Source organism: Maylandia zebra, linkage group LG1 (assembly GCF_041146795.1).
Source record: "Maylandia zebra isolate NMK-2024a linkage group LG1, Mzebra_GT3a, whole genome shotgun sequence".
Lineage (NCBI taxonomy): Eukaryota > Metazoa > Chordata > Actinopteri > Cichliformes > Cichlidae > Maylandia > Maylandia zebra.
In genome coordinates this window covers 27,066,825-27,079,123 of record NC_135167.1, presented here as the reverse complement: position 1 = coordinate 27,079,123, position 12,299 = coordinate 27,066,825, and the positions used below count along the sequence as shown (strand labels likewise).

The 12,299-nt window shown below is 38.3% G+C and overlaps 2 protein-coding genes across 3 annotated transcripts; one reads left to right on the top strand and one right to left on the bottom strand.

The window, feature by feature from the left end:
- Window positions 1–588: 588 nt before the first annotated feature.
- On the bottom strand, window positions 589–3,512 carry pcnp (PEST proteolytic signal containing nuclear protein). 2 transcript variants are annotated; one of them, XM_004543401.4, is made up of 5 exons: window positions 3,386–3,512; window positions 2,573–2,799; window positions 1,787–1,861; window positions 1,637–1,692; window positions 589–1,550 (listed from the first exon to the last, which is right to left on the bottom strand). In XM_004543401.4, exons 1-5 carry the CDS (start codon window positions 3,429–3,431, stop codon window positions 1,439–1,441), a joined length of 516 nt encoding a protein of 171 aa, XP_004543458.1. In that variant the 5' UTR covers window positions 3,432–3,512; the 3' UTR covers window positions 589–1,438. The 2 variants fall into 2 exon arrangements, with proteins under 2 accessions (XP_004543458.1, XP_023010462.1); XM_023154694.2 differs by having other exon boundaries at window positions 2,573–2,802; window positions 3,386–3,474.
- Window positions 3,430–10,928, top strand: stk16 (serine/threonine kinase 16). Its single transcript, XM_004543402.5, has 8 exons — window positions 3,430–3,566; window positions 3,937–4,062; window positions 5,042–5,261; window positions 5,345–5,478; window positions 6,711–6,798; window positions 7,371–7,499; window positions 7,618–7,739; window positions 9,148–10,928. The coding sequence occupies exons 2-8, from the start codon at window positions 3,977–3,979 to the stop codon at window positions 9,284–9,286; spliced, it is 918 nt and encodes a 305-aa protein (XP_004543459.1). The 5' UTR covers window positions 3,430–3,566; window positions 3,937–3,976; the 3' UTR covers window positions 9,287–10,928.
- The last annotated feature ends 1,371 nt before the right edge of the window (window positions 10,929–12,299 follow it).

Sequence of the window (12,299 nt, the reverse complement as noted above, 5' to 3'; positions counted from 1 at the left end):
TGAACATAAAAAAATGAGGCTTTCTTGTTGGATGTCTCTTTTTTTTTTTTTTTAAACCAGTCTACCGCTGTAAACGACAGTAGACTGGTGGGTAATAAGCAAACGAATGCAGAAAAAAAAGAGATTTGAGATGAGAAACTGTTCTTGAAAAACACAGAGAGAGAAAGCTGTGTAGGAAGTGTGATTTTATTGTGGTAGAAGCCAAAAAAAGCAAAAGTAAGAGGAAATTCACAATGATGTTTATGTGAAGCGAAATGTGAAGCATAGTTTGGATCTTCTTTTGCTGCTGGTTCAGTCAATTTTGGATGGAGAGTGACACAATCTGCAGCATCAGGATCTGTGAGCTGTCAGCTTTCAGCCCCAACGGCGTGTACGTGCCATCGGGTGAGAAATGAATCGATGTCGCTTTATTCAAGGTGAAATTGATTTTAATTGGAAAATCGATTATCGAAACTCAGCCCTACTATACTATAGTCACCTCCTATACTGACTTTATTAGTGTCCGTGAGTATGTACCTGGTTTCACATGTTACAAAGACTGACTTATAAATACACACTTTAAAAAAGGAAATATTTAATGGAAACAGATTTCAGCATAACGTTGATTGAATTTATTAGGGGACGTTAACAGAAGACTCAACCCACAGAAATTCAAAGTTCATATTTCTCATTAAGATGGATTTCCCCCAGACTGTAAAGCACAATGTATATCAGTGAGGTGCAACTTAAAATGGGCCTGATTAACATATCAACAGCACTGTTACCCGCACCCTGGTATCCACATCATGCCGCATTCAGTCTGGGTTTCACACAGAGGTCAACTACAGACATATTAGTTTTGGACATAAAAATGAAATCAGACATATTTCTACAGTAATTAGCCTGAATGGGTAAAAGAAAGCAAGCATAACATAAACACTGAGGTGGCACAGCCGGTGAAAACCAAGGATCTGGAACTGACAAGCTCATGCCATGTCTAGTGTACTTCACACTCAAGACAGCATAGGTCTCACACTCTGATTTGTGGCATTTTAAAAATAAAACACTGTGGCACTCCTATTTACATTTTTACACAGAAATTAAGCAAGCAGCACACTTGCTCACCAGCTTTGGAGAGGAGCAAAGGAAAATGTGGGGCGTAAGGTGAGAGTTTTGTTTTTTTCATTAACCTGAAAAAGCAAATACAATTGTAGCCATCATACTGGGGAATTTCTTTTCATCACCAGTTCACACCTTTTACACAGAGGTCAACCAGTATTTCAAAGTGGAAACAAATTCAGTCACAATCAAAGCAGGCTTAAAGTATTCATCATCACAGACCCACAGAGAAGTTGGAAAAACTAGGACTCTAATGACTAATTATCTGAGCCTTCACTGATATTTAACATGGTTAACCTATACAAAATTAGCTAGTAGTGACAAAATTTGCTGTAGTTATTTACAAGTTTTCTGCTTGGGACTTGAGCTTCCTTTCCCAAAGCTTTTGATGATCGGAAAATCCCTGTTTGCCCTTGTTGAAGGAATTAGGTCCTGCAGATGTTGGCGTTTCCCTAAAAAGGTGACAGAAGTAAAGAAATTAAAGATTTCAAAGCTGACCACAGAAGCCAAGTGCAAAATTGTAAAGTACAGTCTGTACCTCCCAATGTTCTTCATCCTCATCTTTGCTTCTGGAGGCATCTCCTCAGGTTCACTCTACATGACAAAAGAAAGTTAATATCAGCCTCTGAACATCTACTGTTCAAGCATTTTTTGTGATCGTGACATGCCTGCATGCACAGACACTTACATCATCATCTTCGTTAAAAACAGACGCTAGGCCCAGCTTTTTTGCAGGAAGTGATGGCGCAGTCTCTTTGGGCTTCTAAAAACAGGTTGGGGGACATGACAATTAGGAAAACAAAATAAAACACCACAACTTAGCATCAAGCATCACACCTCCATGCTCAGAAATCACAATCCTTCCTTCAGCTTCTGAATTATAGCAGTGAATAAAGAAGTTTATGTAACAACACAGAAGGTCAACGTGAAACTGACCTCTGATATTTTGGATATTACCAACACCAACATGCATATGAACACATTCATAAAATGGAGAAAATAGGGATGAAATGTGTTTTGTGAGGCAACCGTCATAGTGATGGCTGATCATCCAAAACTAGTCATTTGATTCTTATGGTCTATTGACTGTTAATGACAATTTTGAAGAACTTCACTCAAGGTAATAAATTGCGATTGCAGTCACAGTGTCTTTTGGAAGCATAAACACAGCAACATGCAAATCTTGGATGAGGTAAATTCCTTATTCTTTCAACACCTTTCACACTGGTGGCCAGATTCAAATGACATGTCTTTTTAAAACTTTTAAAAACTTCACTACTACTTTTTAAAAACTCTCTAGGACTTTTCTGAGCAGTGTGCCATGATCATTTACAATCCCATGCTCTAACTTTTATGCTATTCAGAGACTGTGTACAACAATTTCATGGGTGTTACAACACCCATTATATTAATAGGGTACAGATTTTTAAATAACAGCGTTGCACAGTGTTAGTCTACAGTCTCACATACTCACCGGTGCTCCCAGTTTAATAGATATGGGGTTTGTTTTCTTCCCCAATTGACTGCTCATGCTGAAGCCTATTTTGGAGACTTTGGTTGGTGCTGGTGGGTCTGCTGAAGACTCGTCTTCATCTTCGTGGGTGAGATGCTGGGATGTGCGTTTGACTGCGGTCCCTTCTCCCCCCACAGTGCTACAAGAGACAGGCTTAGTTTTCACTCTGCCTCCCTCCTCCTGCGGCCCTGCTTGAGGCAAGACAACTCACCAAGGTGAACAACTGTTTCCTGGGCGTTAATAAATCCATCATCTTTACCTGTATGGCTAGCCATTAATGAAGCAACGAAACATAAGTACCACTCTACCATTTAATTTGGTGCTTTATCAATCCACGTGACGACTGTGTGCGTAGTAAGTCGCAACCTTATCAGAATTTGGTGTTTGAAGCACTCTACATGATGTATAAGACCAGGTAACCCCAAGCTAAGATGCCAGCGCTAACTAGCATTAGTTAGCTAATAGCACACCAGCTATTCCGGCGAGTTATGAAGCTAAAAACAAAACAGTGGACTGTAGTAAAGAGTGATGCCTTTGGCTTATCAACTGTTAATTAATAGTACATCTGACACGCACCTAAATAGGTTAACGTCAACACAATATTAACTGCTAACTTGTCATTAGCAAGCTTATCTACTTAGCATGAAGTTGTCTTAAGACACCTTCTGCTAACGTCTCTTCTTAGTTTTAATAAACAGGGGGCATATCAAGCTAACACTGACTACTTTATATTTTTCAACCATATTATACACTATAAAACAGCACACATATCACCTCTGTCGTCGGTGTTACCCCTCCTTTTACGCTCGTTATCCGCCATTTTTTTCTCCACTCAATTTCACCGCTAGTCGTCTTCTGGCGCTGTTAGCAGTACAACCCTCCCACTCTGATAATAGAAGAAGAGGAAAATAGACGTAGCAATATGACAGCGAGCTAACCTGGTAAACAGAAACTGGTAAGAATAAGGAACTTAACGAGTTTAATCGCATAGCGTGTTATTTATAGCTTGTAGGTATTTAGGTAAAGCTACAGGTCGACTTGAGTTAATATTAAAAGTTGACCCTAATGGGAAATATTACCTGTTGTAGCTTTGCTATCCTCAGCTATGCTACGTGTTAATGTAATGCTGTGTTGGCTAACATTTATGTTACAGTTCATTAGCGCTGTAAGACCCAGTGTGTTTTATATACACGGCCGATATCTTTTAGATTACTTCCAGTAACGGTTATTTTACATAGTTAATACAATTGATAGACTTTATGCATTTCTGTCACCCTTGGATAACTTTCTGTCTTTTGTTGTTTGTTTGTTTTTTAAATTCCCAGTCCCTTTAAAAGCTTGCCCTAAGACAATGTACCAGTCAAGATGGGACAGACAATGTGCGTATGCTCCCGTGCCTCCATCACCATTGATAACAAAAAGTATTATTTTGTCCAGAAGCTCGACGAAGGGTAAGAAAACATTTTCACACTGTATGACTTTAACTACGCAGAAGTATATCATAAGATTTTATATTTGTCACCAAATCCTAAATTAGAAAAAGAAACAAATGAATAATTAATCCTCTAAGAGTTATCCCGATGTAGCTCATTACTGTGACCTTCATTCATGAGTCTCATAGCTGCACTTGGTGACCGCATCTCAACTTACTGGGAACATGGGCACTGGTTGTTAGTTTGTAAACAGATCCTATACACTCTCTTCGTTATTTTATTTTATTAACAGGGACGAATCAAGTTTATAACCTCAGATATGCTGGGAAATCATAAGGCAATGAAAGATGGATTAATGCATTGTTGATTATTAAAACTTTTTGGCTCCAGTTTCTTCTTTTACCTGTTCCCTTTTAGGATAACAGTGGTTATCTCCCTTTGTCTCACCTTAGCCATAGTCTTCCTCTGTCACACAAACCCTTTGTATATCCTCCTTCACTACATCCATGAGTCTTCTCTGTGGCCTTCCTCTTTTCCTGCTGTCTGACACATATCTACTATCCCTCCTCTGTGCATGTCCAAACAATCTTTGTTTTCTACCTGTGTTTCCAAAGCCGTCCCTCTGATCTACTTATTTCTAATCCTGTCTAATCAGGTCACTCCCAGTGAAAATCTTAGCATCTTCAACTCTGCCCACTCTTTGTTTTTATTTTGTTTCTTTTTGTGGGTGTTTTTTTTTTGGGGGGGGGGGCAGTATCACAGGCTCCAAGGCATACATCATAGCAGGTTTCACTACCATCTTGCAAACCTTAACTTTGATTAATTTGCTATCCTTTTGTCATAAATCCCCCTGATAGTTGTCTCAACAAACTCCAACCCACTACATGCACACTTTTCTTCACCTCCTTTGTTCAAACCAAAGCAAGTATGTATGGCATGTCACTGTTCCTTTCCTTTTAAGTCAGTTTTGCATTGATAAACCTTTTTCTCTTTTCAGTGGGTTCAGTTTCGTTGATCTGGTTGAAGGGGTAAAGGATGGGCACTTCTATGCCCTGAAGAGAATCCTATGTCATGACCGTGAGGGTCGCCAGGAGGCTCAGACAGAGGTGGAGATGCACCAGATGTTTAACCATCCCAACGTCTTGAGCCTGGTTGCACATTCCTTTGTTGATCATGGAGGCAAGACTGAAGCCCGGCTACTTCTGCCATATATGAGAGTAAGTTTTTGCAGCAGTTATCATTAGCATAATCTTGAGAGAAATGATCTTGGTCTGATATGCTTGCGTGCTTATGCAAACAGAAAGGCAGTCTGTGGTCTGTTCTGGAGAAGCTGAGAGACAAGGGGAGCTCAATGCCTGAAAAACAAATTTTGCAAATCTTTCGTGGTATCTGCTCTGGACTCAAGGCCATTCACGACAAAGGCTATGCACACAGGTAATCCCTAACCATCTGAGATGTTGAATGAGAAACTATATGAAAAAAAGAATAAACATCATTGTGCTGTTATGCATTATTTGATTAAAACTTTAATCTTACTTCCGATCTGTTTATTTTTGACTTGGGGTATGCAGTTTTTCAGCAGCAGTGCATGGTGGTGCAGAAATGACAAGCGAGTGCACTACATGCATATCATGTTTCACACATTTCAAAAGAAATACCAGATTATTTTGCCATATTCAGATTCATTACTCCCATAAAGGGGGGAAATCCATAATTTTTATCTTTTAGAAAGCTCCACAATACTTATGCATTTAGAAACAAAAACATTATTTCACCACTTAAATAAGTTGAACCAGTTGTGTGTCTTGCAGCTCATTGCCATATTGTCTTTATTGATGGTCAGCTGCAAATAGCTTGACCACATTCCAACAAACATATGGGACAAACACAGTGTTTGTGTGGGTCAAAGTGGGACACGTTTACAATGCTGGGACGTGTTCAAATGCAATATATTTGAACGTAACCTTTTAAACTTTCTTGCCAACTTACTAAATAGTTGTCAGTAGCATCTGTATATCTCATATCTGACAATTTTAGTAATTTTTAACAAGTTATGGCACATGCACACAGACGATGTCACTTCACAGAATAATTGTTCTTGTGCAAAATGTAAAAATAACTTTAGAAAAACAAATTTCTCACTATATACTACCTTTTCATTTTCTGTGTTGTAGTTTCTATCATTTTCACAAAAATTTGCAAAGCTTCTTACTTTTTGGTTATTTGGAACTTTAGCCTGACTAATGTTATACCCAATGTGACTATGCTAAAAATACTTCCCTTCATACACATTGACTAAAAGCCAGGCTTTAGAAAAGTGCATGTATTGAAGAACCAGTCAAAATGTAGCACATTGTCTCAAGATTATTTGTCTAAATAGTTGTACTTCTTTTGAAAAACAAACTAAAGGTAGTTTGGTTATCATCAAAATGGCAATTTCAGCTCGAGTGACCAGATGTTCCTCTTTATGTGGGACTGCACAGCATTTTTACTTCTTGTCCAACGTCCCACAGCTTACCCGAGTGACTGGTTGTTGCCAGATGGTCAGCAACAGGCCTCCAGGCATGAGTGACTGATGCAACAGTCAACCTGCTTTTGTGTTTTTTGTTTTTAACCCGACAGAGTTGTCTACATCTAAATGCCTGCTGTGTGCTATAATTTGACAGAGACATAAAGCCCACAAATGTGCTTCTTGATGAGGATGACAGGCCAGTTCTGATGGACCTTGGCTCAATGAACCGTGCCAGGATTGAGGTAAAATCCAGGGTCTAAGAAGGATTTTTAAGATTTGTGACTTTATGGGTTTTTTTGTGGAAAAAAAGACTTAGTTAGTTTAACTGAAGCCTGAGGTGAGACTGGTCACCACAGCATTTTTGTGCTCTGAATGTGTAAGAACAAAGTGCCGTCCTCACTACTTTTTTTGTGTTTGTTTATACTGAAAAGTAATTTTCAGGCTTTTATTTAATTGAATTCAATTCAATTTTATTGAATTTAAATGTTGCTGAGCTCCACCACTAGATGGCAGAGTAGTGAAGCTCATATTTAGGTTATACAGCTAAATGTCTGGGTTTTGTCTTTAGTTTCTCAGGACACAGCTGTTTTCTTTCTAGATTTTCTTTTTTTTTCTTTTTAAACATAATTGACTGTGTAATGAGCAATGTCACATGTGACTTTTAACATTTCCATAGCTTTTATTGTTAGATTTGCTTTTTGTATGTCTCTGAAACTACTTTGTGGTTCTTTAACACATCCATCCAACGTCTTACCGCTAGAGCCCCTAAACTACTTAACCCACAATGGATTTAATAAAAATGACTTCATTGCAGGTAAAAGGATCCAGAGAAGCCATGACCATACAGGACTGGGCCGCCCAGCGGTGCACCATTTCGTACAGGGCTCCTGAACTCTTCAATGTTGAGAGCCACTGCATTATAGATGAGCGCACTGATATCTGGGTAAAGCTGTGTAGACCTTTTTCCTCTTGGCTTGTCTGTGTTGCGTATGTTTGTTCTCAGTAAATGTCACTCACAGATGAAACCTCTTTCTTGTGCTTTGCTGTCCCCACCGTTCCAGTCACTTGGCTGTGTGCTTTACTGTATGATGATGTTGGAAGGGCCGTACGATCTGATATTTCAGAAGGGAGACAGTGTTGCTCTGGCTGTCCAGAATCCAGTATCCATCCCTCCCTCTTGCAGGTCAGTCTTCAGGCTGTAGCTTGAAAGTTTCCTATTTATTTAAATGTTTGTGTTACTGCTTTGCAGAGTAGTAGGAAAAAACAGTTGTTTTGAATTGAGAAGCCCTGGAGAATAAAAGCATGTTCCAGTTCAAATGGCGTGCAACTGATTTTAGGACCGATAGTAACAGGAATAGGTACCTTACCAAGATTTTTGTATGCTTGAATTTTCTTTGGTACTGTTCAGTTAAGCTAACACAACACTGACCTCTCAAATGTAGTACAAAAAAACTAAGTTTAGTTTCTCTTTCATTTTTAAAAAAAAAAGCTATGTGGCTGTGAGCCTGGCTACACCCTGGAAACCTTTTCACTGTTAATAAAAATTGTGCATGCTTAACACCGCACATGCTTTACAGTGCGGTGTAGAAGTCTTAAGCTACCCCTCCTTTCATCATATTTTCATAGGAAGGAAAAGGTATTGCAGTTCTTTGAAGTTCTTTCAAAAGTTTGAAAGTCAAGATTTGGTATCACCACCTTTTATTCTTCAACACAGCTTGAACTCTCTTAGACAAGCTTTCTGTCATTTTTTTTAAAAGTAGTCTTCAGGAATAGTTTTTCAGTAATGTTGAAGTTTGAGCTTTAGGATCATTTACATGCTGAAAAATGAAGCAGTTGCCAACCAGATGCTTTCCTCATGGCACTGTATGGTGTATCTAACCTCACTTTTCTGTGTTGATAATTTCACAAATGTTGTTCTCCAACACCACTGGTTGAAATGCAGCCCCGAATCATGATAGAGCCTCCACCATGCGTCATAGATTGGTGTGGACACTCTATTGTACCTCTCACCTGTACTTCTCCAAACACACTGACTAAGATTTGAACCACAGTTATCAAATCTGGATTAATCACCCAATAAGACCTGTTCCTACTGATTTTCAGTCCAGTTCTTGTGTAATTTGGTCACCCTGAACATTTTCTCCATGTTTATTCCCTTCTTTAACAATGGCTTCTTGACAGCCATCCTTCCCCAAAGACCGTTTCTGATTAGGCTTCAGTGAACACTTTTTTTTTTTTCTTTTTTGAAGTTTGAACTAAAGTTGTGACATGCTGCTCTTAACAAAGTGCCTAAAATAACCATTTAGAATGGGTTCTGTGCCGAGTTGTCTGTCATCTATAGACACTAGTTCATCCTTTGAGTTAGGTGCCTTTTTCTGCTTGAATCATTCATATGTCAGTGTGAAGTTGCTTAACAAACAAAAAAGATTCCTCTGAAAATGCTCGGTACAAGGACTGGACTGAAAATGAGTGAAAAAAGCTTACAAGAAATTCTGACTCCTTGGAACCAAAATCTAAAGAAGCGAGGGGGTAACTCAAGACCTTTGACAGCACTGTATCAAACCTAAAGTTGGTATTTGTCTTGTACCCAGATACTCAGAGGGTCTGCAGATGCTGCTGAGCTCCATAATGGTGTCAAATCCTCAGGAGAGACCGAACATCAACTGGGTTCTTGATCAAGTACAGGACCTGCAGAGTCGCAGCCCAAACACCCAAACCAACATGGTCTGATCCTGCACAGTGAACCAAATGTGTGGTCATGTAGACCTTTGAAAGGAACATCTTAGTTCCAGGTTAAAATTCTTTGATTTATTTATTGACTCTAATATACCAATTTTCACTCATCTTGGGGAGCTTGGCATGAGTTTAGTTTGAATGTTCCAGTTCAGTTTGGGTATCACAAAACATTTGTATAGTCCTCCTAAAGCTCTGAAGAATCAGAGAAGCCTTACATGTAATTACACCCAGAAGCCAATTATGGCTGAGGCTATGTGCATCTGATAATGAAGTGGGTCTGTTTTGTAATCTCAACGTTCTTCCAAGAGTAGAATAAAGAGGACACCACTCTGTCAATTCAGTTTGAGGCTGGAACTAGCAGGGTGGAATTTTAGTTTGGGACTATGATGAGGGCAACAGGCTAGCTTTATTACTCTATATGAAGGTTAAAATCGGTGTACATTAACTTAAAATTCAGTTATGAAGAAAAGCTGCCTAGCTACTGGCTGTGGCCTTACAAAATAAGCATATTTCTATAATAATACTTTAAGATATTCAACTTTTTGTTTTCTCAGTTATAGTGTGGTTGTTTTTTGTTTTCTTAATGACAATGGTGTAAAGATAAAAGATAAACATAAAAGCTTTGCCAAAATTTCCTGTGAGTGAAAGCTGCCCCAGATGACATTCCCTAGCAAGAAGGAATATGTTCCACTTTCTTTCTTTCTTTTTCCCCCTTTAATTCCTTATTATTCCTTATTATGTGTAACACTTAGTTACACGTGTGTACCGTAATCGTCAGCTTTCTCGTTTTAGCAGAGATGGAGAAAAGAGGCAGGAGTCTCCTCGTCTGCATTTCTCCACATATTCAATTACTTGCACACACAAAAAAGAAAAGAGAATGATTGGAGATGTCAGGTTCTAATGTTACAACGGTAAATTCAAATTTTAATGACACTGAGGAATCACTTCATGGCATGCTTGTCATCAAAATTGCAATTTTATGTGACCTTATAGGGTTGGTTTTTGTTTTGTTTTTTATTAAACTTCACTTTTCACTGTATTGTGTTTTAACAGTTAAATATTTTCCATTCCAGCTATGTTTGTGTTGAATCCTGCGTTTTCACTCATGAGTGATTAGTTTGACACTTTTGTTTTCTCAGGGTACGCAAACATCCCAAAGGGTCTGATGGTGTTTCTCATTAGACCCTAATGATACTTTTTAAATGGTTACTAGACACAGTAAATTTTTAGGCGTTTTAAATTTCATTTTTGGCTGTCCTGCAGTGATGAAGTACATTATAATAAAACTAAGAAGTCCAGTTAATTGTTGGTATGTACTGGAACAGTAATTAACACAGCATTTAACTGTATCACCACCTCCTACTAAGCCTGTCTATGTAAACTGACTATGAACTTCTGTGTGGCTGTTAATGGCGCACAAACTGGCTTGATGCCTGCAGTAAGAAATCTCTCCTGTATTACAGACACAGTGGTGAAGATCACAGATGAGTGTGTTATTTGATTTTGTAAAATCCTTTTGAAGTTGTGTTTATTCACTGTCAAGTAAAAGGATAAATGTGGTAAATATGTACTGTAGCACTATGTACACAGTTTTTAATATACTTGTGAAATAAAATGGCATCGTGGCATTTTAAAAGTAGTCTGTCAAATAAATTATGTGAATCTGTGTTTAAGTATAGTTACCGCTACGACACATCGCCCAATTTAAAAAAACAAACAAAAAAAGCATTCTGAAAGCATTAATTAGTTGGTTAAACTTCATAAATTCAACCTAGGGGATCATCAGATATTTGCATTTCAATTGTTTTGATAACCTGATGTTTTGTGATGCAGCATCAATTTGCAGCCTATAAAATTTTATTTGTAAATGTGATATTATGGTGGATGATCAATCACAATTCGCAGATAATAGTAATTTATGATGTACAGAAAGCAAGTTATCAATTTCCGTGTCATTAGTTGGCTCTACAAATTAATGAGAATTAAAATTAGTTTGCTTACAAACAGTCTCCTCCAGTAAAAGGTTAATCTCGTTCACCACCAAATTAAAGTGTGTGTGAGTTTAGGAGTGTTATGTGATCATGTGGTCAGTAGTAACCATGGACACAAAAAGCATGAAAATACGTGAATGTATCAGCATGTCATAGCATTGATTACATATTACTGATGAAAGCCCCAACCCTGCCTAATTAATGTGAGAGTCAACCACTCCCTCCATGATCATCACCACCTAACACGACACCAGTGGTATGCACTGTGTGGCAAAGCAATATTTTAAGTTCTTCCTTTATCATTTTTGCATGCGTAATTTTATCAGCAGTATGTTAACGTCTTTGCTAAATGGTTTGAATCTCATTTTGATACATCAGGAGTGAGAATCTGATGAGCTTGTAGTAGGAAGGGATGTTATGCTATGAAATGGAAAAGTGCCCAAAAAACAACAAATAGGACCTTGAGCACAATTTTGGTAATGATGCATTAGGTGTCATTGTGTCCAGTACTGTAGGGGTCTTGTGAACTGTGGGCAGTTGGACAGATGCCTTACCATGAGCCCATCAGTGTTTTAGCCAAATGAGCTAATGACGAATAAAACCTAATTTCTACATTTGAGGTTACATCTTACCTATATTGGTTATCAAGCTACAGAAATCACTGAGGTATCACATGACAGTGCCCAAATTAACTGTGTATGTGGCGTAGCACAGAATATCCGGGTTATGAAAATCGCTAAAATTGTCAGATATAGCTTTAAAAAAAGGGTAAGGGTAACAATCTTTGGACACACCTAAAGTGAAGGGCAAAATTTGTTACGGGACAGAAGAGCAGCTGAGATAACACCAAAATATAATCAAAATATTTAGACTACAACATTGTGTCCCATTTGTCCCACAGGAACACATTTGTCTACCTCACATTTAGTTTTCTGGGGGATCTGGCCAGCATACTTCTGTGGTGAATCCATGTAGTGACTACAATGCATCAATGATTAAAGTGGCCAACGGCACTA